Source organism: Vanacampus margaritifer, chromosome 6 (genome assembly GCF_051991255.1).
Source record: "Vanacampus margaritifer isolate UIUO_Vmar chromosome 6, RoL_Vmar_1.0, whole genome shotgun sequence".
Lineage (NCBI taxonomy): Eukaryota > Metazoa > Chordata > Actinopteri > Syngnathiformes > Syngnathidae > Vanacampus > Vanacampus margaritifer.
This window is the reverse complement of record NC_135437.1, coordinates 7,594,507-7,620,878: the sequence shown is the minus strand read 5'-3', so window position 1 is coordinate 7,620,878 and position 26,372 is coordinate 7,594,507. Positions and strand designations below refer to the sequence as shown.

At 38.3% G+C, this 26,372-nt stretch overlaps 2 protein-coding genes and 1 long non-coding RNA gene across 10 annotated transcripts in view; 1 reads left to right on the top strand and 2 right to left on the bottom strand.

Annotated features, from left to right (window-relative positions):
- The window catches only part of abcc8 (ATP-binding cassette, sub-family C (CFTR/MRP), member 8), a 55,386-nt gene extending 50,378 nt beyond the window's left edge, over positions 1 to 5,008 (bottom strand). For 4 of the 5 annotated variants that reach the window (XM_077568213.1, XM_077568216.1, XM_077568214.1 and 1 more), the window contains exons 1-2: positions 4,612 to 5,008; positions 2,780 to 2,942 (exon numbers count right to left, since the gene is read on the bottom strand). In XM_077568213.1, the coding sequence (XP_077424339.1) occupies positions 2,780 to 2,942; positions 4,612 to 4,632 (184 nt within the window). In that variant the 5' untranslated portion in view covers positions 4,633 to 5,008. Of the gene's footprint in view, positions 1 to 2,779; positions 2,943 to 3,093; positions 3,553 to 4,611 lie in introns of all 5 variants that reach the window. The other variant, XM_077568215.1, reaches the window with a different exon arrangement.
- A 604-nt stretch (positions 5,009 to 5,612) lies between these two features.
- On the bottom strand, positions 5,613 to 26,342 carry ush1c (Usher syndrome 1C). 4 transcript variants are annotated; one of them, XM_077568222.1, is made up of 26 exons: positions 26,198 to 26,342; positions 24,510 to 24,577; positions 22,926 to 23,069; positions 22,675 to 22,813; positions 21,146 to 21,254; positions 21,038 to 21,062; positions 20,887 to 20,944; positions 19,696 to 19,884; positions 19,553 to 19,612; positions 18,366 to 18,422; positions 17,620 to 17,762; positions 15,971 to 16,036; positions 15,745 to 15,884; positions 14,957 to 15,006; positions 14,616 to 14,780; positions 14,351 to 14,467; positions 13,241 to 13,915; positions 12,841 to 12,894; positions 12,627 to 12,755; positions 11,447 to 11,512; positions 10,330 to 10,371; positions 9,798 to 9,851; positions 9,573 to 9,672; positions 8,612 to 8,721; positions 8,395 to 8,450; positions 6,887 to 7,733 (listed from the first exon to the last, which is right to left on the bottom strand). In XM_077568222.1, the coding sequence occupies exons 1-26, from the start codon at positions 26,231 to 26,233 to the stop codon at positions 7,640 to 7,642; spliced, it is 2,946 nt and encodes a 981-aa protein (XP_077424348.1). In that variant the 5' UTR covers positions 26,234 to 26,342; the 3' UTR covers positions 6,887 to 7,639. The 4 variants fall into 4 exon arrangements, with proteins under 4 accessions (XP_077424346.1, XP_077424348.1, XP_077424345.1 ...); XM_077568220.1 differs by lacking the exons at positions 6,887 to 7,733; positions 11,447 to 11,512; positions 12,627 to 12,755; ... (3 more) ...; positions 14,616 to 14,780; positions 14,957 to 15,006 and adding exons at positions 5,613 to 6,879; positions 15,525 to 15,580 and having other exon boundaries at positions 15,739 to 15,884; XM_077568219.1 differs by lacking the exons at positions 11,447 to 11,512; positions 12,627 to 12,755; positions 12,841 to 12,894; ... (2 more) ...; positions 14,616 to 14,780; positions 14,957 to 15,006 and adding an exon at positions 15,525 to 15,580 and having other exon boundaries at positions 15,739 to 15,884.
- On the top strand, positions 13,529 to 17,910 carry LOC144053605 (uncharacterized). Its single transcript, XR_013294481.1, has 3 exons — positions 13,529 to 13,892; positions 15,527 to 15,674; positions 17,649 to 17,910. It is a non-coding gene; the product is annotated as an uncharacterized LOC144053605 (long non-coding RNA).
- Positions 26,343 to 26,372: the final 30 nt, after the last annotated feature.

The following is a 26,372-nucleotide window of genomic DNA, read 5'->3' as shown; positions in this document are numbered from 1 at the left end:
TCACTAAATGAAGACTAAAGCAGCAGGTTGCCGAACTCACTTGAGCATAACATCAAGCTCTAACTGTTTTGTGGGAGTTGTGCAACAGTGTAGTTTTATCGGTGGTTCACTCATTCACCGCCAGCCCAGTAAAAATGGATATTTGACGTCTATAACCGTGAATGGCAGTGAATGAGTTAAAAAATAACAATTCGTAGCACAAAAGGTGAATGTGGTGAACGGGAGACAAGCTTTGTTTCAGTGTCACATATATACTGAATTATCAGTAAAAACACATTTGGAGCTACAACTTCAAATCACCTTCAAAGCATCCTTCCATGTGATCCTAATTGTAATTTTTTTTTTCTTTGCTACAAATAATGCATCTTTTTTATCTCTAGCTATTCTGGCAACCAAAAGTCATAGGCAGAACAATGAGATGCTCATCCACAAGATCCAGTATCCCACTGCAGGGGGAAAACGTTTATGAAGGTAGCGACTGTTGATTTCTCATCAAGGTTCGTTCAAGTTCACAAAGTTCGCTAAGCGTTCACTAAACATTTGCCAGATGGTGACCTTGAACGAACCCTGACAAGAAGTCAACATTTTCTACCTTCGCAAACACTTGCGAACGTTCGCCCCTCAGTGGGATACAGGTACTGTACATAATTAACATGAGTATCCACTTTTTGGACATTTGTTGTTTGGTGGTGTGCTGTGAGATTTTTTTCTCTTGTAGAATATGTACTTTGCCTAAGAGAGCTAATTTGGTCCCGTGCATTCTCTTATTCTTATATTGGTGATGTCGAAGTATTAGCTAAACTCACTACTTCACAGTTCACTTATTGTGGATTCGCTCTATCGCAGATTTTTATTTGGGTCCATTTATGCTGCTATCTTTGTAATATTTGAGTAAATAAAAACAGCTCTTTCTTTCATTCAATACAACACATTCCATTTTTAGCCCAAATATAGAATATTTGGTAAATTAAGAAAGGTGTACCATGCATGGTAAGTTAAAAAAAAGAAGAAGACATTTTTCTTCTATTAATTCTTTTTTTTTTGGAGAGCTCAGTATTGTTCATTCATCATTGCTCTCTTTTTTTTTTTTTACTCTTTTTTTTACAAAAAAATGTTTTACTCTTTTTTTATTTTATTTTTTATTTTTTTTTATTAATTCTTCTTAGCAAGACAGACACTGTCCCATCACTGGTGAGCTATTTTTAGAACAGACCACAGTTGTTGCCCCAAGGCTTGTGTCTTATAGAGATCCGGACGTCACGTGACTATTTCTCTGAACGTGCCTCCCTGGCAGAAAAGTAGCCGTGCAGCGTGAATAGACTACAATTGCGAGAAGGAATAAAACTAGCATTTATCCGTCAATTTTCCGCCCAAGAGCATTGACAGTCACTTTGACGAAAAGGACATGATGATATACATGCGCGAGATGGACAGGTTGAATGATATTACCATTGCCCATGAAGTGTCGGTAGTGCTTTTTTTTTTTCAACTCGGCGACGCTGCTCCATGGAATTACCCCCTCTCTTACACCGGTGAGTGCTTTCAAATCTGATCGTACAAAGACGTTATAAGATTGTATAATCCGGATTTATTTTCCCTTTGTGTATGGTCAAAATGTCGTCAAAATTAGCAGTTATTAAATTCAACTGTGTAATATCTATTAAACCGTAGCAGCACAAACGAATAAAACAGATTATTTCCCCCACATTTTGTGTGTGGTAACAGTTAGCATCTGCTGATTTAGCAACCATGTACAAATTGCCCAATCACATATTTTGCCTTCATATTAATAACTATACAATTGAGCTACATCTACACGATTAACTGATTCAGTAATTGACTCGCCTGTTATGAAGTAATTGCTACACAAGCAACAAGTCTTCTTGTTCACCCTTTTTATGGCTGTTGTGATCCATTGGCTATGCATTGGTGCCTGGAGCATGCTCGATCCTTTTTTTGCCTCTTCTCGTTGTGGCAGCTGGTCCATAAAAGTTGTCAATCAATGTTAAAGTGTGCCGTTTGCCGTTTACTCAAAGTGGCACACGCGTTTTCTATGCTGCCAAAATGGCTGCGCTAACGCACATTTTGGGATCTCTATTCCTCTGTTCTCCCATTATCATTACACTTTTCAGTTTGTCATTATTGGCACAAAACAGCACAAATGAAAAGCACGGTGTTTCTAAAAGTTTTCAATTAAAGTGTCTCAAAATGTTCTGACATCTTGCAGAATGTTCAACATTAAAGCAACTTTTGATGTGCATTTCGCCTATTGTAATTTCTCATAAATAATAATTACAATAATTTAATTATATTCCAATTGTATGACATCAGAAACACAGACTGTCGATAACATTTCCTCTATATAACAGCACAGAGGAGGTGTTGAACCAGTTATGGAGAGTGACAAATTGTTCATGTTTCATGCCTTCTCAAATGGGCACATACATAGACGAGCAAAAGTGTTGGCGGTTACACACTGAACTTTACACTTTGTGACTGGGCCACCACTGGGAAGAAGGTAACTACAATTGTAGTACATGTCTGTGTGCCAATACCATAGATACATTTAGTCAGAAAACACCACATGGGTCAAAAAATATGCACAAATATTCAACCATGTAAAGCACTTATTGATTGGACATAAAGGTCGAACATAACTAAAGGTAGTTGTAGACATGGATATTATTAACAAATTAATTATGTAATCAGAAAAGGGAGAAGGTTGCGCTCATGTTCAAGTCAACAGACGTGATTGGTGGAGGTGTGGAGCAAAACTCACCGATGAAGAGGATGGGGAATGTGATGAAGAGAAGGAAGACGTGCGGCACCACGTTGAGCGCGTCCAGGAAACAGCCGTTGTTCAGAACGCCCCCGTCCACATTGTAGGCCACCGAGTTATTCTCACTCCCGCAGAACGCCAAGGACATGGTGGAACCGGGACTCTGCAATGAGCCAGCGTGAGGAAGGAGAGCAGGAGGAGGAGGGGGAGAACCAGGAGAAGGGGGTTTCAGAGACAGATGAGAGACCCACATTTAAAAACAAAACAAAAAAGAATGAATCAAATGGGATTTTTTTTTTAAAGAAAACACTGACAGCCTCTTCAGCAGATCTTGGCAATTTCCAGTGTGACCTCCTTTCTGTTCTCCCTTAAATCCAGCTTGTCGATTTTGGATCCAGTGACGAAGAGGAGAAATAGGGAGGAGGGAGAGGCGGGGGGGTCAGAGGCAATCCCAGTCCAGCGCAACGGTAGCTCCCTCGCCTCCTCTGCAGTCTAAGCAGCTTTGGGGGTCACGATGGTGACAAACATCTGCATCCTGTCTGCCTGCGACTGCACACATCCTCTAAAAGTGAGCCTTTAGTTTTCGCTCAGTCCCGCGCACCTCCGCTGGAACGCGTTTGCGCTCTCTCACGCGCACTGACACGCGCACGCGGGGAGAACGGCGGCAGCATTCTGCAGTGCACCTGCTATTCTTGTCTCTTTTCAGACTGGAGCGACCTTGGGAGGTGAGCGCGCAGGAGGGGCTGAATGTGCAGGCGGGCTGGACGATTTAGCTGGGAAAAGCAGGAGGGTGAAGATGAAGAGGGGGAGGGAGAAAACACAAAGATGAAGAGAGAGAAGGATGGTGTCTGTCCAATGAGGAGAGCAAATATCTCACAATTGGATAAAGCGTGAGCAAGCATGCTAATCTAAATCCTAACCCAGTTTTAAGAGTTGCGTAACTTCCTCTCTCATTCATTCAACATATCATGTCATACCCAAAAGACCTCTGACGAGAAATAACACAACCGCCCATTGATAAGGTGCACACGTAAAACACATGAATTATTCATGTTTCCCTTTTTTTTTCTGGAGAATTATTCATGTTTCCTGCATGGTTTAAATATGTTGTGTGCATGTCCATTCGAGTCCATTGGGGGAAAGACTGCATACAGCCAATAGTAGAGCACTTGAGGGATCAGAAAATCTCACATGGGAACAGATTTGAATAATCCACACAGGGATATGCATTTTTGTTGTTCCTATTATTGCTCACAAATGTGCAGATAGGGTAGGGTACGACACAATGAGCAGTTGCCATGAGCTGGTATGGTCTGTTTTGAATCGCCATGGATACAGGAAGTGATGTATGTGCAGTATCTGTTATTGGGCTTTTCTGTCTCATATTTATAGCTAGCTAACGCGACATGCCGGGCTACTATCTAAAAACACAGTTCAGAATAGAAGAAACAAGTCCTCACAAGAGGAACATTTAATCAAACTTTGGTGGTGGTGACCTATATTGACAATGAGCCTCCATCAGCGCATGAATTGAAACAGGGTGAGAATAAAATTCACGCAGTTTTAGGTCAACAGCTTGGACAGCACACGGTACAATAAAATGTAGGCCTATATAGTCCTAAAATATCAAACTGGTTAAGATGGGCTGCAGTTTAAGATGTTTTATGATCATTTGGAAGTGATCATGCTGCCTGTCATTGCCGTGCAAATACATGTTCATCTGCGTCAAATTCGGGATGGCACAGGCAGTTGACGCAAAAATAGTGCACAATGATGCAACAGTGTGAAGAAATAACCATCCAAAGTGTCGAAGCAGGTGATCACGGACTTACCGGTTTGTATCGTGACATCATCGCTGGCTCCACAGCAGTGCCACGTCCGTCACTTCCGATGGAGAAAAGAGGAATAAGCTACCAAAGTGCTTCCTGTCATGAGCTCGGAGGGTAAACCCAAAATTTGGACAGGTTGCGGTGGACGCCTTGAAGGCGTGGAGCTATCCTCGGTGCTGAAGTAGAGTGCAGCTGAGGTGAAAGATCACGAGATGCTGGTCGGGAAGAAGGAGGCAGAACCAGGCCCACCTTTTGGCCCCGTCATGAACCGGCGGGCAGCTCAAGCAAAAGCGGCGCAGCAGGTCGATGCAATGCTACGAATGGTAGCCGGACAAAAGTCACGTATGCAGCGTTTAGTGGAGATGATTCCACAGTGGTTATATAACAGGGAAGTGGGACGATAAACACAGCACTCCCAGAAACACTTTCCACGGGGATTTGACCGACTTTTTAAAGACGGATTTAAGTGTTCTTTTAATACTGCAGACATAGTAATCAAGATATATGCAACAAACATGAAAACATGAAAGATTGAATGAAACTAGAAATTTGAGAAGCACTATTGCCCCCTGTGGACATTCAGCTACACGACTGCAGTATGCATGTTGCTCCTCATCCTTTAGCCTAGTTGATTGTTTCCCAGTCGGGGGCCTCAAACTCATTTTCAAATATAGTTACCAAGTTAATGACTGGAAAATTTACACTAAATACCCTCGTCATATTACACAACTGTCCTTGCAATTGATTGTTCAATAAATGTTAATAACGTGTTAAGAATAATTGCAAAAGTACAGATTTTGTACCAAAATGAGAATATGCAACCTATTTACCAAGAAACATGCATTAGTGGCCTACATATTGTAATGCAGCAAGCTGGATTTGGTCCCAGTCTGACACTGCGCCCAACCTTTATTGAGTCAAGGCAAATTTTGGATTCCAACACTCCCGAAAATAAAAACGTACTTACGTAACACAACAATTATTCATTTGCAAAAAATAGACACTTTGGTTAAATTCAACAATAATTTTATTGCAAGAGTGTTTTAATTGTTCTGCTGTCATTGTATGTTACTCACAAAGATGATTTCAACATTTGGCATATAGTGCACATTAATGCAGTGGTTGGAAATCACAACAGGAATGATCCTAAATTTTATAACAGTAGCCTAAATGTTGTACATTTAGGAACAAAATGTAGTAATGGAACAGACACACCAAGCAAAGCTCTCAATATATGTTATATTAATGTTCAACAGATTGATACTATTCGATAAGCAAATTGAACTATACGATGGCTACTGATAGAAGCGTCCAGTAGTGTAGAACTGCACTCATCTATCATTCTAAAATATGCCCTTAATATTTCTGCCATGCAGCTAAAAAACATAAAAGTAATAGTATACCAACAAAAAGGATTTCCACAAAGTACCTTGCAAATACTCATGATTAGATTTAGATGCATGTGCTATGTGCCATTTTAAACTACAACCAGAGCAAACACATTTTAACTAACACAATTCAAATTTCAGACAAATAGATCAAAAAATGAAAATGTAATCTTTTTTGAATGGGCATCTTTGAGCAGGAAATGACGCAAAAAGTGATGATGCAATGAGATTGATGATAATAGTGGATAAATGTATATTTTTCTGCAGCATGGTAATTAGCACATGTATCTCACAATGGAGAGGATTTGATTTCAAAATTTCAGACCCTTTTTTCTGTGTGGAGTTTTCAATTCTCCTTGTGTTTGCCTGGGCTTTATCCACATTCTTCCTCTTGTGAATGGATTGGTGGCTGAATGGATTTGCAAGTTTAATTTCCAGGGAGAAGAAAAACTGTAGAGCAGATCTCTCTTTAATTATTTTATTGTTCCTGTAAAGGGCAGTTGAGTTGACTCAATTTGAAATTGACTTAAATGTGCCATACATCTATTCCTAATGACCAATAAGACACATGCATGTAGGAAAACACATGTATGTTTTTGGTTCTTTTTTTCATGGGTGGAGGCAAATGGCTTCTTAGCCCTGAAGATTACAGTACTGTGTTAAATTGAATACTGGTCATGAGCATCTTTTACAAATCAAGAGAAACACAATTCACTATTGTGACTCTCAGTTTTGCAATGGAAACTAAGAGCTAAAGAAGCATGCAGGAAAACGTATTATTTTGATGTGATTGATTGATTAGTTAAATCCCAAAGGAATCCTCAAGAAAGAAATGCTCCTTTTTAACCGGACTGCTTGTCGAGGCAGAGACTAGAAGAATGTTCTGTTGAAGACAAAAGACATGTATCGTTAACTCAAAGAGAATAAACACATCAAGAAATTGCTTTGTCCTGTCGATGCTCTGCAACAAAACAATCCAACACACATGCAGCCGAGTTTTACGAGCAAACAAATCCGATTGAAACTGCACCCAAAAACGGCTCTTTCCAGTTAAATCGGTATTCAAGCAAAGCTTTCAAATAAAGACACCGGTGTGTACTCGTGCAGAACTCCCCCACTCTGAGTGACAACGCATGCGAGAACATGTCACAGTCCCGAGGAACAACATCAATCAGAACAACTACTGAAGGCTGGCAGGAGTCCTGCTCTGCTTTGCGAACGTCAACGACCTCAGGGCACAGGATAATACCACAAAGGCCACAACGTGCGTACGTATGTTTATATAAAGCACGCAGGGTTGGCAGATATATGATTGGATGGGTCAGTGATCACATTAGCTGTAAATGTGTTCACCTGAATAGCATGCTTCTATCTAGAGCCGATTCAATAAAAACAAAATGTCGCCTTGAGACTTTTTCTTTGAAAAAGAAAGTCGATAGTCCCTGCTGCCAGTTTCACAAAATATGGCAAGAAACTATACAAAAAGACAAATTTTGTTCCTCCTGATTGACAGTCACATGTGCTTAGGTGGGTGATGGGGGGGGGGGGGGGGGGGGGGGCACAAATGTCACAGACAACATCAACATCCACTCTGCTGTGCAGAAGAGGAGGTTTGAAAGCAGATGGAGTTACCGGGTTGCGGGTTAGGCCTGAAGCAGGTAGCCGTGCCTGTACAGTGTTGCACTGCCTTCAAACACCTTTCTGTTCACACTGGGACTGACTGATGCTGACTTTTGGCTGCACAAACATGTGCAAACACACAAGACACAAACCGCATTGTCATATTCTATGCCTGATCTGCATTATGTTAGATTCAACTGATCAATTGCAATTCAGCTTCCCGTTTGCCTCCTCGATTCCAATTCAAGAAATGAATTGGAATTCAAGGCTCATTCTCAATTCAGTTCGGAATTTCGTACAGCCCTGGCCTCTAAACGTATTTTAGACAAAGTATCTTTACTTCTTTAGCACATCAAAATTTTGAGACATTTTTTTATCTTTTAAGTTTGACCTATTAAAGCTTGAGCGCTATGCATTTTACCATGCGTTGTAATAGCTATGATGTTTCAGAAAAACATTTCCATCTGTTGCCAATACTAACCTTTAATTTATAAATAATTAATCATTATATTACTATACTACATTTTGAATTGTTGTTATAATATGAAAACTTGATGTGCTAGAGAGAGAAAAATGCGCGGAATCAAATTCATCTAGAAATGTTTACTTGCATCTGTGATTTAAAAAAAAAAAAAAAAAAGAGTAAAAATGTGTTGACCAGTGTTATTGGTACTATAACACAAGTACTTTTTATGCATGTATGTATTCAAATAAACTACAAATACGACAATACACAGATATAATGGATGTAAAAAAAAAAAGAAAAGGGAAAACTTACACTTCATCTTCATAATGCTTTGGGGGCGACACTGCAATCACAACATCGATCCAGTCCTGAAAGTGACAACATATTCAACTTGTCTTGGATCAAATAAAACATGGCAGCAAGCAATCATTTATTGCCATTGATTTATTGGAGGACTCTCACTGGCAAACTATTCACATTTGAAAGCAGTATACAGTACAGTAATACACTGAAGCATATTATACAGTACCCCTCCACTATTCCAGGCTTGGGTCAGAGAGTTTTGTCCTTCAGTCAGTGAAGCGCCTAACAGGACCTTCCCATTAACAGCCAGAAGTTCATCACCTGGTACAACGCCACCTACAAAATGCACATTACAGACACTTGAGCTACCAAATATAAATTCACAATAGTGATGCATACACACTAGGGAAGAAATGTATTGCACAATGCACAATTCTCTTGGTGGGCGGGCCCATGGCGGCGGGTGTGCTACCACCTGAGCTATGCCATGACGGCAGGAGAAAAACATCATTTTTGGTCTCTGAGTTAGGAAGATTCCAGCTGACACGAGCGATACATTAACAACACACAGTAGGAGCTGCGTGACTGGGCGAGTAGATTGTCTGCCTTCCAAGCTGAAGGTCGTGAGTTCGTTCCTCAACCCTTAGGAGTGACTTTTTCACCCTTCAATTCTTTATTTTACTCTCTCCCAACTGTAAATGTTACTCTAAAACTAAGTCAATTTAATACCATTCTAAATACAGTCAAATTTACTGTGATGCTTTGCTATGCATGGCGCCTTTAAAGGACATTGACTGACTGACATGATATATAATATATTGTTGATTTTATATTTCTATTTTCTTGTATTGAAAAGCTGTGTTTTTGGAAAAATGTCCATGTGTTCTTTTTTTCCCTTTTAGTAATACAGCAGTAACACAGATAATCCGGATAAATTTGGGTCGTAAAAATCCTGATACTCAATCTTTCACAAATTTTGCAAATGTTGCAAAAATATATATACCAATGAAAGTTTAGATGAAATACATCTTATATTCAGTAATTCAACCTCATGAGAGTCTAATCATCATCAAAACAGTGAAAATTATTTAGGAAGAAATAAAGATTAAAACGTAAAAATACAAGAAAAAAAGCATACAGCACTTGCGTGTTAAGCACTGTGCAGTACATGTGTGCTTTATACTAACCGTGCTTGTCTGCAGCCCCTCCCTCGTACACAGATGACACCACTAATTTCCCCAAAGGTGAGTCACCGCCCCCCTCCAGAGCCAAGTCAAGCTGTCCCACCTAAAGAGTAGGATACAGAACCATCAGTCTGCTCACCTGACATTTAGTTGCAAGGCAACAATCATCTTATTAGGGATAATGTTATTTATTCATGAATAGAACAAGAATTGATCTGAAGTAGTTACCTTTCTGATCCGCAGCAGTCTCACGTCTCGTCCTTCTATCTCGTCTGATGAGAACTTGTTTTACAGAGAGGAAGAAGAAAAAGCACAGCAAAACACATAAGTGCAATATATAGTAAGCAAACAGAGAAGCCACGCTAAAGAGGAAGTACCTCCTCATTTCTGTTTGGTTACATTTATTGATGACTGAGTAGGCTTTAAACATAAATTACAATATTACAAAAAAAAAACCTTTTTGGTAGCAGTACATTAGTCACTAAGTCCTATAGAGCTTGTCTTCATTGGGGTGAAGTGGAGCCAATGTTTCAGCAAAGAGCAGACTTCGGGCCGAATCGAAGTGCACACACATATAGAGAACATAAACGATTCGCACTCACACATGTGGGCAATTTCAAGTCTTCAATTAACCAAAACATGGGTGTTTCTGAAATGTGGGAGGAAGTCAGAGTACAACCTCAGAACTCTGAACATAAGCATTATATCACAATGATGGCCATTATCACTATCACATTGATCATGCCAAGTCATACAATACCATTGCGTGGGGGTCGAAGTCTTCCAAATACTTCTGAAAGCCCTGAAAGGATATCAATTTGCTTTACATCTAGCACATCCACACGTCAGTACAGAATTAACAAAAAGGATAACAAAGCAGCAACAGATGTGAAGGTTTTATGGACACATTTCCTTTGACAACCATCTTAATTTTACTAAAGGTTGAACAAAGCCTTTAGAGATAGGGCAGATGATTTATTCTGCTATTCTCACTCATTATTACCCTATAATGGTTATTTCCCTGCTCTTGGGGTGATACTAAAAGTGAAAAGTAGAAATCCAATCAAATGAAACGCGCTTTTTGTTGTTGGGATTCTGAAAGAGTGCACAATCTCTGATTGTAGCCACTGGAATCACCAGAGAGGCACAAAATTACCAGGGAGAATTATTTCCAAATGAGTCAATGAAATGACCACTAAAGAAATTCGAGAAAAGAAGCTCTATAGTTAGGTATAGGGGTGTGAATTGCGATTCATAGGTCCCGATTCGGTTCGATAACGATTAATTTTGATACGAATCTATAAGTCAATGATTGTGATTTTTTTCAAACTCAAATTTAGAAAAAAATAATCATAAACTTGTACATGTACACTGTAAGATTTGTATGAAAATGTACTTCAGGCTCATAACTGTGAGCCACTGTATTTACCAAACAGGTTGCAATCTGTTTCATGTTTGAACAGCATTGACATCAAATTTTAAGGCTTAATGTTCCAGTGTGAAACCTATCCGTAACTAAGACATTTTGTAGAATATTTCCATCAAAAAATTGATCTTTAAAAAGTGATTTGGCTGCATATTAAATCGCTAAGAGAATTGCGTGTTGTAGTATCGCGATATATTAACACCCCCTTGTTAGGTACATGCATTAGTTTGTCTAAAAGGTTGGTAAACACAGCAAATGTTAACTGTCACGTTCTATGGGAAACCTCTTACAATGTACTGTCAGTAATTCTTGAAACGATTAAAGTTAGCCAGACTACAGGGTAATTGAAAAAAGATCAAATCTCATCTCAATTGAATGCCCTGCGAGAAGCGATAGGGAAACACTTTAAGACAAAAGTAGGAAGGTTATTTATCACTCAAGTTTAAATTACTTGTGGTTTGTTGTTTGATTTAAAAGACAAGTTGAAAGGCACCATCCGTTTCAACATTTCTGCAGGCTGAAACATAAAAAAAAATCACATGAAAATAATGAAAACAATAATACGCTGTGGCGAGTTCCTTCGATCCAGATCAGAACCAGATCAGTGGTTGCCCGATAGATAAGTCAATCACAAGATTGATGTTTATCATTATCAAGATAAATAGTGTTATTTTCATACTTGATCATTATTACTATAACAATTGTTGATGACACGTTTTATGTGATCTAAGATGAGTTACTATGTGATGGAATCCACAAATGTTACTTTCCATTAAGCAAAAACTGAAATAATTATGTTCCACAGAATAAAGGGGAAGTCAACCCAAAAACCTTTGTTTTTGACAATAATATGTTCTATGCAGCCCCACTAGTCTAAATATGTATTTTAGAAGGAAGCAGAATCCAGCCGTTTTGATTCCTCTCAGGGAGCGGCCATTTTGCCACTTGCTGTCGACTGAAGATGACATCAATGTTGCTCAGGTCTCAGGTAACCAATCACAGCACAGCTTCAAATAACAGTTGAGCTGTAAATTGGTCATTTTCCTCTTTTCTTAACAAGAGTATGAAAATATTTTTGTTATTGTACATTTAGAACAGATATAAAATTTGTGATTAATCATGGGTTAACTAGTAAAGTCATGTAATTAATTACGATTTAAATTGTAATCGCCTGACGCCTCAAATTTTTAATAATCTTTTCTTTCCTTTTTTTTAATTCATTCGCTGCCATTGACGGCTATAAATGTCGAAAATTAATTTTAACTAATTCCTATTAGTTTAAAATTCTTTCCACTTTTGTTAACAAGAGTATGAAAACCTAGAATTTTTTTTCATTGTACATTTAGAACAGATATAAAATTTGCGATTAATCGTGAGTTAAGTAGTGAAGTCATTTAATTAATTACAATTAAAAAAATGAATTGCCTGCCACCCCTCTATTTTTTTAATAATTTTTTAAAAATGAATTTATGGCAGTGAATGAGTTAATCAGAACGTCATGTTTAGACTAGTAAGGTCACATATAACATATTGTCAAGAAATGTTTAAGGTTGCTTTCCACTTTTAACTCTGATGTGCCACATGAAGGCATTATGACCCTGGTAAGGTGAATCACACGGGTCGCAGCCTACCAGGCCATCAGAACGAACAGCAGGTCTGCGTGGGTCCGGTCGGTGGGTCTGCGACTGAGGCAGCATGACGGGCTTGGACATGACGGGGACCGTAGGACGCCGCTGGTTTGGAGGACTCGGTGCTAGTTGCTATCGGAATATTGCCAATGCATTTAAAAATGTTTAAAAGTTCTAATGTAATAAACATTGATGAGTATGAGATGTGTAATTTAACACTCACCAAAGAAGGAGTGGAAATGCGACTGGCATGTGAAGTATTTCTCATAACCTGAACCACAGTAAAACGCAATGAAATGTCGCTGCACAACGTAGAAATTACTTTGAACACACACACAGAGCATGGATAAGGCCTTGAACCATAATGTTGCGCAATGTTTCATAATGTTTGCAAAAATGATCTAATTTTCTTTGATGTATCGCAAAGGCAGAACACAGTCCAATCACTGCACATCACATGCAATGCATCATCGCAACAAAGCCACTACCAATCAATAACAGCTAACAACATCTTCAAGACATTTCCTGAGGCTAAAGGGAAATCAATGATGAGCCGCTATGTCATGCCATTGCCAAGCATCCTGGTGAAGGAACAAACCATGCATTCATGAACACACCATTACGCCTCTAACCTTCGGACTAGAAGGGTAGGACGTTTCACTAGTGTTGGATGAGTAGATGCCCCCTCTCGGGAGGTAGCCACCCGCCTCCCACTCGCTCCTGCGTTCAGGTGGACTTGAGGGGTGAGGCAGGTTATGATGCTGGCGGTACCCGCTGAGGGCGCCTACTCTTTCTTCAGACTGTTGCGGCGGTGGAGGAGGTAGGGGCGGCGGGGGTGGTGGCGGAGGAGGGGGCGGCGGTGGGGTAGGTGTCGGGGTGGGCTTTGGGGATGAAGGCGGGCGGGTTGACTGAGATGGAGGGGGATAATGGGAGGAAGGCGGAGGAGGGGCTTGAGATGGATGAGGTCTGCGCCCCTTGTTTGTCAAGGTTGATGAGGCAGAGGGAGGTTTGCGAGCGTTGGGTGGAGACGGTGGCCGGCGCTGTGGTGATACTTTAGAAGGAGAAAAGTTGGGGATGGTGGGGTTTAGTTTGGGTGAAGGCGGAGGGAGAGGCAAAGGAGGAGGAGGCTGGCTAATAATTGGTGGGGTGGGGGCTAGTCTCTTTAGAGGCCCCTTCAGACTCTGGTCCACATGATCCAAGTTTATGTCATCCAGGTCGGTCGTGGCTAAGTGCAGACCTCCAGGGAAACGTTTCACCTTGGGCTCCGAGGTAGGTGAAAGGGGTGGTGACATCTTAAGAGTCAAAACAAAAACATTTTGTAATACTCTATAGACAGCAATGTGTAGCAATGATAAATAATTCTAGACTTTTGTGGTCTGGTTTTGTTCACATTTTGAAAATGAAAAAAAAATGCTCTCAAACAGCGCATGAGTAATTCAGTCTTATTTTATGTCCCAACAAAACTCATCATAAGAATATAATTTAGACCAGAAATTCGTCCCAAACACAGCCATTAACTGAAAGCTGCCATTACGAGCAATTGAATTCACCCCCTAGTGGTCATTTTTTAAATGCATTTATCCATCATATTCGTCACTTGCAACAATTGGAGCTCGGTTTTACTTACAATAGTCCTGAGATATATTTCACTCAGAGTGAAAATATTAAAAATATAGAGATATAAAGAAGGGAAATACCACACAGAGCAGTTGCCATTTAAAAAGTACCTCTGGTGACTCGTTCTCCACACAAGAGATTTGTTCCAAGCGAGTCTGACAAAGACGCTCGACCCAGTGTTGTACTTTCTCAGACTCCTCAAGGTCTTCTCTCTCTGTTTCTGAAACCTGTCATTCAGGCATCATAATTCAGCAAAGTATGGGGGTCAATCCCACACACGCGTTCATGTTATTTGAAATAATACAACAATTTTAGCAACACATTGCTGTACTGAGTAGAGCAAGAACAGCAAATTCATGTCGCTGTGTATTATACCTCCTGAACCAGCCTATTGATCTTCAGCTGCTTCTCTCTTTCGTACATTTCTTCTTTCTCCTTGGCCAATTTCAGCTCAAACTCCATCTCCTTTTTGTTTTTTCTCTGCTCATGCAGGGTGTCTGCATTAGACATTTTTTTCTTTTTCTTCTTCTTGTCTCCTTTCTGCAGTGCCAATAGGTTGTAAGTGTCAAACAAAAAAAACTGTCCGTCACTGCAAACCCCATGGCAAGACATGCCCACACTTACTAAAAAACACCAACTAAAATTCTCATGCGACTCTAAGCCATCTTAAATGCTCTCACGCGTAGCACCAAACCAACACTGGAAGTCAACAATACCTTGCGTAATGAAGGGAGTTTGCCTTCATATCGGTAAAACCAGCCAAATGCTATGGAGATGAAACAACAGCTCTGGTCACACATTTCAAATGTTCAAATTATTTTTTACATACAATTACTAACATCACACATCCAAGAAACAGGGAAGGAAAGAGATCAAGGCTCTGTTACCATTTGGCCTATTTGTATTGAATTGAACCATGGACAGTGTCCATGGATTTACAACAACAAAAACACATCAATTCACACAAGGAAATCTGACCTAAACTATGATTTATTATGTACTTTCTATAGATCTACCTACCTACGTTGAATGTACAATATATGACTGGATTATGTGGATTATAAGGAATATAGCGTAATATAAACGGCTGTAGGAAGGCGATGAAGCTTGAACTACTATACAGGGTGGATTATAACTATATATAACTACAAGACAAGTAGCATTTTTTTATTCTCAAATTTGGCAGAAGAGCCTAGTTAAAATGTTAGATTTGGTTGTCAGAGGAAATCTGGCCGAAATTTGTTTATACATGTAAACATCCGAATACTACTTCTCCACACTCACAGGTCTGTCCTGCTCATCCTCCTTGGCCTCGTCTGTGAATGAGCTGGCTTCATCGTCTAATGAGGAGTTGATAAGAGGCAGCACAGCACACAGCAGTGAAAGAAAAACACCATACTCATTTACATCTACAGTACATGCTGCATGCTCAAGGTGAAAAAAGAAGCCGAAATGTTCATGCAACAAGAGAAAATGTTGATCGAACTAGGGGGCTTACGGGAACTTTTGGCCTTCGGAGACTGAGTGGGTTGAATCTCAGGTGGGCTAGGTGAAGGGCTCCTCTGGATCTGAGCATCCAGCCGCTCGGTAGCACCATAGTCTTCTTCCCAATCTCTGTGGTGTTTCCTCTCCACAGCCTCAATCCTAAAGAGGATGACAACGTCAAGAAACATAATTTAAATGTAAAGAGGGTGATTGTTATGTCAAACAGCATAAATGCGACGGATTACCTCTCCATCTCCTGCTTGTAGCGGTGCTCTTCCTCTGCAGCCTTCTGTGAGATCTCCATTTTCCTTCTGGTAACAAATTAGAAGCTTTAACTATCCACTCAACATACATAAAGGCAGAGGTAATTAATGTGTTAGTCTTCCTCTGAAAATTGTATGTAGCCATATTAAACTGCACCTAATATTTCTAGATGTTAAGTAAATCTCAAGAAACAAAACAAATAAATATAAGATGTAGTAAACCTTATATACGGTAAATTGTGCTGTAACTATACACTGGTTTCATACATGGGATGAATCAGCGGATAATCTGCCGTCCATTAAAGTCTTAGAAGGGAAAGTCAACCCCCAAAAAAATCTTCACAATAATGTGTTATTTGCAGCCACACTAGTCTAAATACAATACTGTGACTAATATTGCTTTTGTGGAATATGAGTTAAGCAGAAAAATCCAACAGTTTTTATCAATATCAGAAGGCAGATATTTTGCCACTTGCTGTTGAGTGAAAATGACATCACAGTTGCTCAGGTCTCAGGTAACAACCAATCACAGCTCAGTTTCAGAAAACAGGTGACCTGTGATTGGTCCTTGCCTGAGCCCTGAGCAACTGTGATGTCATCAAAATGGCCGCCCCGAGATGGATAAAAACAGCTGGATTTTGCTTCATAACTCCATCCATCCATCCATCCATTTTCTTAACCTCTTGTCATATTCTACAAATGTAATATTAATCAGAATGTCATGTTTAGAATAGTGAGGTCACATATAACCTATCAGTGTCAAGAAATGTTTAAGGTTGACTTGACGCCTTGAAAATTGCTTTCCTTCTAAACAAAGCCAATTCAGGCAACCTTTTTTTTTTGTGCCAATTTTCTAAGATAGCCTTTAATAAAGAAGAATGTGACACATAGTGCTCCAGGCATTACCCGTAAACCGTGAACATAAACGACGTTGAACACTTTCACCATCAGAATATTTATTTTTAAAATATATCATCTGTGTTTTTTCAATTCCATTCCCATTGTGCAAAGAAGATGAATTTCCTGTAGACCAATGTGTCAGATTCCATCTCCAACTATGGTTGTGTAATTTGGTAAGGTTAGGACAAGAGGCAGAACCAAAACCAAGTGCAAAAATGTACTAGCTGGCTATGTTTGCACTTGTAGCTCAGTTGAGCCATCCACTTGTGTGTGTTCTGAATAGTATTTTTATTGCCCACATATTTTGCCAGTAAAAAGCATAAACATGAAGTCATAACCTATGATTTCTCTGTGCTTTTTGCTGTCTTTTTTTATTTATTTATTTATTCCTGTTCCACTTCTTTATTCATGCAGCATTCATATTTTAATGTAAATGAACCAAACCACCGAGCTGCTACATTTGATCAAATTGAACTACCGGTATACTATGACAACAATTGTACCAGTTTGTTACCAACCAATTGTACCAACAAAAAAACAAAATAAAAGGATAATAGACACACATACTTTTACTGCTCTTGGTTACTCCAAACAAAAACAATTTGTTGATGTTGACAACGTATCATTTCAATCCTGTCAAGTCATTAAACAAGATAAGCATGTTACATTTTCTTTTAGGGGTGGAATAACCACCTCACTGCTATAGAGCCATGAAACCCCCAGTAACTTACTGTCTCTCCTTCTCCTGCTGCTCTTTAAGGATCTTATTGGTTTCCAGAGCCACCCTCTTCTGATGCATCAGCTCCTGCCTGTCCAGCTCCCTGCGTGACTCCATTGCCAGACGCTCCTCGTCCGTCATAAACAGCTCCCTGCCCTGAGAAATCAGCAACAGTCAGCCAACCAACCTCCTGGACTGTGAAGTGAATGTCCCATTTCGTTTCAAAGCTTCACTTACAACCCACTGTTTGCATCAAGGGAAATTGTATGAAAACAGTCATAAAAATAAACGTATTCGAAATACATTCTTGAATTTGAATAATCCATAGGAGGAAATTCTGCACGCAGTATGTAAAATAGGAAAACACAAACACAAATGCATTAGACAGACGCAATAAATAAGACTGGGCTGCTTGTCACTTATTGCACATTCATCAACAGCCCTGACGTAAACAAGCTCATGAAAGACGTGATTGATGGTCAATGTTGAGAGACCGAGGGGAAGGCTAAATGATGTAGCCATAAAAAATTTAAAAAAACACAGGATGCACATCTGAGAAAATGAACATGCGCTATTTGTGCCATCATTGCCTGAGGGAATTTTAGTCATTACAACTTTAAAAATAAATCAAGCATGTGATTTCCATATAAAGTGCAGTGTGTGTTTAAGAACCGACGGAAGAGTAGACATAGCAAGTAATATGTGCAGCATAAGTTCAAAACACACCAATATCACAATGTAACGTTCGAATTTACTCACAGCTCCTGTCAGAACAGTAATAGTCAGACTCCTGCTGCTTTTGAGGACTCTCACGGCCTTGAAAAGTAAGAAAATAAAGAAAGACAAATAAATAAGGCCCAGTCTCATTATTTTTACAGATGATGGTATCTTCACGTAATCCACAAATATAGTCAAGTCAAATTTATTTATAAAGCCCTTAATCACAAAATTGTCTCAAATGGCTTCACATACCCACAGTTGACAAATATTAATGACCTCCCCTAATCTTAACCACAAGAGATGTGAATGACTGTTTAAAATATATTTTATGTTCAGATAGATTGTTTTGGACATCAATAAATTAACGTTGTTTTGCACAAACAAAATAAATGCATGAGCTGAATGACAAACAGAGATGTGAAACAGGAAACAGAAGTACGGAGCGGCCTTCCAAATTAAAAGCATAGATATCAAAATAGGATATTTAAACATCACACACAAAACAGCTTGAAGAATACAGCTTAGCACTTACACACTTACTATATATGCCCTAACGTTTTTAGTCTAGAAGTGGGGGGTTAAATAGCAGGATTTAATAACATTATTATTAAATAATAACATTAGTTGTGGTAGTAAATAAAGTGCTAGGATTGACATTTTTTTTCATAGGGTATGTAGAAAATGAAACAAATTTCAAAAAACAAATGGCAAATTTCCTTCATGTTAGACACTGTTAATTGTTCATTGTTCGAATATTGTACATATTTGTCCATTGTTATAAACAGCACATTATGGGCAAAATCCTCCTGTGTGCTTTAATCAATCCGTGCATTTCCTGAACCGCTTATTTTTCACAAGGGTCACAGGAGCGCTACAGCCTACATGTGCTATAATATGTACTTAAATATATTTCAACATTTAGAGACTCCAATTGAAACAAATTGTTTATAAAACAAAGTATTTGGCATAATCTTTGGATTATTTATAAAAGTCTGGCTCCACCACTGCCAAAGTGGTGGCCTGTGTCAGATCTTGTCCCGGTCAACTGGTGCAGTCTCTGTTTACAGTAGATTGCAAGCTCTGATACTAACTCTTTTTGGTGAAATTAATACTAATTTTGGTGCTTCGTGAACAAAAGCATTGAATTAAAAGCATCAAAGGGAAAATGTCAGGCCTGCATGGTAAAACCTAAGAAGCCATAAGACAAATGTTTTGATGTGGTTTACCTCTTTGTGGTCCACATTGGTGAAGTCCACCCCATTCACTTCCACAATCTGGTCTCCAATCTATATTTTGTGGACACAATTGAAGACATTTGCAGTTGACAGAAGGAAGCCACAGAGATCATCTTAATATTGGGAGCGCTCACCTCAAGTCCGACTTCAGCAGCTAGTGAGCCTGATTTGACGTTGCTGATGTAGATGCCAGGTTTCTGTGTCGGACCACTGGAGATGCTGATGCCCATGCCTTTGGTGCCCACGAGGCTGAGGAAGACCTTCTTCTCCTTGATCTCCTTCCCGCCAATCGATGTCAAACCGGCAATACTACTTTTTTTCTCCTGGGTTGTACATCATGCATGAAAGAACAACAAAACACGAAAGAGCTGACATGCTGACTATTAAAAGGAACAAGGCTCATGTCAAGTTTTATATATTGCTGCATCTGTGTGGCTTTATTATATTTTTAACGCTGAGTATATAAACTGTATCCATGTATGCTGTATATATGTGTCGCAAGTGACATTTGAATGTTTTTGAACTATCTTGTATTCTAAATAAAATATAAGTTATTATAATTAGGGGTGTCGAAATGAATGCGCTAATTTTGAGTTAATTTAAAGTTCCTTTAATGCCACTATTTTTGTTAATGCGTGATTAATGCAATTACTAATTAATTGCAATTACTGTACAATCACCTGGAAAGCCTGTACTGGGGGAATTCTAGTTGCAACGCAGCAGACACGTCCACGTTTAGCAGTAATACATTTCATAATAATGCATATATTTTACTATATATATAAGTTACTTCATGTTAAAGATTAGATAGCTCTTAATATGAAAAGAAAAATGCACTGAGCTGTCACCAACATATTGCAAATGTAATTATGCCATCTAGTAGCAGAAAAATGACCTCAACACAAATCAATATCACTCATTTTTACAGTACGTTACATCTTTTTAATTTTAACTCAATTTTAGGAATTATTATGAAATTACGATGGATATATCAATGACTAAAATATGCAACCACATTTCTATTAGTTTATTAGTTTTTTCCACTTTTGTGTCAACAAGATTATTAAAATTTGGGATTTTTTTTGTACATGTTATTGTACATTTAGAACAAATATAAAATGTGTGATTACTCGTGAGTTAACTATTGATGTCATGCGATTAATTACGATAAAAAAATGTAATTGCCTGACACCCCTAATTATAGTACAGTATAAGTATTCTAGATAAAATAATTACTGGAGTTTGATCTGAATGTCAACTGAATCTTTGTTGGTGACACTTGACAATGAAAGTGTCTTTAATGACACCTTACTGATTGTACTCACCCCAGATTCTGACACAAATTGATCAACAAACTGCCACTTGAGGGGTTCATCCGACGAGCTAAACACAGGAGATAGTGATCATAATGTCTCACTTGCAGAACAACAGACACTCAAAAAAGAAAGTTAGAATTTAAAAAAAAACAGACTGTACCTTTTAACAGGAATCATTCCCACATCTACAAAAAGTAGAAAAACAAAAATACATGGGACAACATACATAAGAATATGAGTCATGGTATAGGGTATGATTTTAACTCACGTCTGACTTTGAGCGATACAATCTTCTTGGTCTTGATAAGACTGATAACTTCCTCATGTATGCAGGAAGAGATGGAGTATCCGTTGATGCGAACAATCTCATCACCCACCTTGTGTATCAATATAGAATGGAATAGCATCCATAATACAGTTAGTATATCCTGAAATAGTTGTTAGCCCAGCAATTTACATGCATACTCACTCCAGTCCTGGTTTTAATGATTAAGAGGAGCGGCGCATTACTAGTTTAGACCATATCAAATGGCTCGCTTGTTTTGGCATTTGCATTAATGCATCCTCACAGTAGCATTTTCTGAGACCCAACTCAATTTCTAACAATTACAAAACCATTTGAATATTACAATGAATAACTTGATGCTTGTTTGATACTGTTTGGTGACAAATTGATCTTGTCATATTCTGGAGCAAAAATGTTATTTTTCTAAAATCATATTTCATTAAGAGGAGACCAATATCAAAGATATAATTCCATTGAGATTGTGGTTTCTCTCCGTCTTAGATATTATAAACTCAACAACAAGGCATCTGAATCCTGACTGCTATTGAAGCAAATTAAGATTAAGAGACCAGAAGAAGGAAAACACATTAGTCTCATGACAGAACCTATTTTCTTTATTCATTTTTTTATTTTTATTCTATCACTAGAGAAATAGTTTGTTCAACAAACAGAGAGCCTACTACCCACTAGTGGACAAAAGTATGATGACAAGCTATAACAAATTTTTACTGTCTTGATTCTTTGATGCAACAAACAAAGGTCCCTCTACAATTGATATATTTCTAACCAAAGAAAACATATCTGTACGCTTCATACGTATGGAGGACCAAAACTGCTAAAATTAAATAAATGAATACACCATTAAATAATTAAATAAATGTGTCATTAATTAATTAAATGTTTCATTTATTAATTAAATATGGAATAAATCAATGTGTTATTAAATGTCTCATTAATGAATGAAATTACCTATGATTATTTGTAAATATATATATTTCTCTATTTAATTAATTATTTCATGGTCACTGTGTGACATTATATATATATATATAATTATATATATATATAATTATATATATATAGATATATATATATATATATATATATACACACACACACACATATATATATATATATATATATATACACACACACACATATATATATATATATATATATATATATATATATATATATATATATATATATATATATATATACACACACACACACACACACACATATATATATGTAGGTAATTTAATTAATGACAGATTAATTTAATTATTGGTTTATTTAATTCCATATTGAATTAATAAATTACACATTTCATTATCTCATGACACATTTATTTAATTATTTATTGGTGTATTAATTTATTTAATTTTGGCACTTTTGGTCCTCCATACATACCAAGTATTGTATGTAATTGATTTCTAAATACTGTTTAAAGACCAAATTGCCTGACGTATAACAGTTGAATAGAAACATAAGACAGATAATACACAAACCTGAAGACCAACATTACCAGCCTGACCATCTTTGACGATTTGTGATATGTAGAGACCACAGCCAAACTCCAGCCCTCCCCGCACACTCAGACCCAGTCCATCACGATGTGTCCGATCTAACCGCACCTCCTTCAGCTTCCTGAACCCGTCCGTCCATATCGTAGATGACATAAAAATAGGTAACAGTATAATGAATGTGTGATGAAAAAAATATGTTGTAAGTTGAATATGACGCCTCCCCTTGTACACACCTGGACCTCTTGGGGGTTAGCAGGTCATACTCCACCTGGTGTTTGAGTGGGATGAGCGGTCGGATAGCATCAAACAGGGGCAAACGCTTTGGTTCATTGATTACCAACTTCAGGTCCCCAACAAGCACAGGCAAATCCATGGACCTGCAACACAGAAATTATTTTTATTTTTTTATTTCACTCAATTAGATGTGATCAGAGCTTAAGAACTGAGGGACACCAAATTTGTGGGATCAGATCTATAGTTAAAAATAGAAGGGGACATTACATATCATTGTTAGGATGTTAATTGATAAACGTTCATAAGGGTATTTCAGCATGTTATTATAGGAACAGGCAGGTTAAATGGTAATATTCTAGTTGAGAGAAAATCACAAAATCACTTGTTCATTCTGTACCCAAACTTTAATATCAGAAGTAAGATCTGAACCCACCAAGACCAAAAATCACATTTACAATAATCATAATAATGATGATGATGATAATAATGATAATAATAATAATTGATATGGCACTTTGTCTTTTTGCTTTCACACACTCAAAGCACAAGTACATAAACAAGAAATTCATTGGCAGATTAATCGATTATTGAAATAATCAATAGTTGCAGGCAGCCCTACGCATGGTATACGTCCAACACAACTGTCTCCTGACGTCGGTCACTAAAATTAGCCTTCCAGTCCAAAGAAATACCAATCAACCTCACACATATGAAAATCAAGTAGTCGGATATCGTGGTGGAATGTTTTTCAAATGTAGTTTGGGGTCAACGTTAAAAGAACACAAGCTTTTCTTCTTCTCTAAATATTGGCTGAACACTATTTCAGGATGAAGCTGTCTTGCTAAAAAAACAATTGACTGCCTTGTCTTGACCTTTTTGTAGTTTTGTTTGTTTGTTTGTTTGTTTTTGCATCGGAGCAGAATCCGATGAGTAATAATCCAGTAGAAACTTTTAGAGCCCAATAACAACAACAGCAACAATTTATTTGTTGGAATATGAACATTGAGCACGAATGGAAAATGCAAATAATCCAATTATCTGTGCAGTTCAAGACAAAAACGACAATGGCATTAATGAATGCAGCAAAGTAAACACACCTGTACAAAATCCTCTTCCTTTGAATTATTAATTAATTGGCGCCATTATATAATTGCTTTGAAGGTGAACATAGGCCTTTTGTGAAAACCTGGCCAAGCTTGTCAGGGTACCGTGGAAACTGATAAGCAGCTTAAGCCACAGGAACACAGGTACAAAGATGATTGAAACCTAGACCTGCACCCAGCCACCCCTTTACTATGTTGCTATGAGACACCCAAAAGGACATCACCTACACTTTGTTTTTAGGAGGATAAGAAAAGAATGGACAAAGATATATTTTTTAAATAAAGCTGTGAAAAAGGCTAGAAATGGGGGATGTTTAGTAACTCCTTAATTTTAAAGGAGAGTATGCATACATGCTACCCACTATTTACTCAAAGTAAAAGTAAAAAAATAGATACTGTATAATCCATTTGATCAGTATCATTATGAGGGGGAAAAACAAAGGAAAGCACAATTACGAACACACACAAGCAATTACTTACTGGTGATACATGCGGAGGACATCATACAAGTAGTCCTTCTCTGCTTCATTTTCAATAAGCAACTCCACCTGCAAGACATTAAAAACATTCCCAACCACTCAATGAGGTGAGCCATGTTATAGCAGTCATACAAACCTTATGACGACTCAGCTGTCGCAGGATGGTTTTTAAAAAGCGCTTTGGCCACTCACTGATGTAACACATTTTCCTGGTTTACAATTTAGTATTATCTTAACCTAAACTTTCCTGCAAGATAAACATCCCATTATCATTCTTAGTTTATCTGAGAAGTTAACACTCTGTTGAGCATGATGAGCTTTCTGTACTGAAGGAGGCTTGACTGCTGGTCCCTTCCCAACAAACCACAGCAATGGAATAATAGCAGTACAGTAGAAGAGGCTGAAGGAGGGAAGGTCAGGAGTGTCATCTTACATCCCAGACACAGGGGTAAACATTCACACTCTAAGTCATTTATACTCAACTTTAAAATGGCACAAATAGCCTATATAAGACGAATGCTCAATAAGATGCCCGGGTTTCAATTCGTCATAGGACTAAAGCTATAGGTCGGATATAAACAAATCGGAATTGTACAGTTCACACCGACATGAAAAAGTCAAATACAGGTCCCATTTTGGCAAAAAATAATAATAATAATCAGATTTGGGTCGCATTTGCCAGCAGTGTGAACGTAGTAGTATTAGACAGGTGCACTATGGTGACAAATATGCATCACTGGATCTACATGGCATTTATGACAGCCATAAATGTCTTTCTACACTCCTGCCTGAAAGCACACAGACTTTGACACCATAAACTAATGACATGAAGGATCACAGGCCAGCCACACACCCATTTTGAAAAGTGCAATGTTGTAGCTACTGGCTGCCTAGTGGCCTCCAAATATCATTTTATCATCTGTGACTTACTTGCTCCCCATTACAATATACAGAAATGAACAGATCTCAACCTTCCAAACAAATGTGCATTTAATGATCCAAAATTGCTCACAGAAACACTGAGGAAGCACAACACAGAAATGAACAAAGCCTGATTGTGTCCTCGTTCAGCCTCTAATTAAACCCTTAAATTCCCAATTTATTCCGGCTCAGCTGCTCATCTTCATTATTCAATGCTGGTTTGCCCTTTTAAGAGCCTCTGAGTGTCTGAGTCCAGCACAGATGGTTGTATGGTGATATCCATCACGCTCTGGGCCTGAAAACACTCTGGCCATATCACGTTCCCTTCCTCTGTTGTCAAAGTTATCTTTTCAGTAACTATTTATCTGATGCATAAAGAGGGGGGCTTGATACATACCATTCGCACATGTATGAAAACATCATCCAAAACACAAAAGACCCGAAAATAGATATAGGATTAGGATATAGTGATTTCACTATGGTGATGTAGTACTGTCATACTGTATTACTGGGAATTAAAGATACAGTACCCTAAAAAATTCAACTATACAGTATGTACTCTATCTCTATGTTTAGGCCTACTTTATTGCTATTGTATTAAAAAGTAACCCGCACAAATCCCTCAGCTTTTCTCCAAGAACATCAATGTTCAATACTGATTTCTTGGACAGGTTTTTTTTTTTTCAACTTTCAGCCGGACAGGTAGACTTTTAATAAATGCTATCTTGTAGCGTGAGATACACAATTTAAACATGTTTCCAGCCTTACCTTGTGCCTGAATTCGCGAGCAACTTTGCGTTCCATTTCAAGAAAGAAGAAACGACCAATTTTTAGCCAACGTCGTGAGGTGAGATGCCTGGGAGGGTGAAGTTTGAGTCAAGTAAACCGACCGAGGCGGCGATCATGTGTGGGTACTATTGTACAGTCTAACTTCCGGCAAATA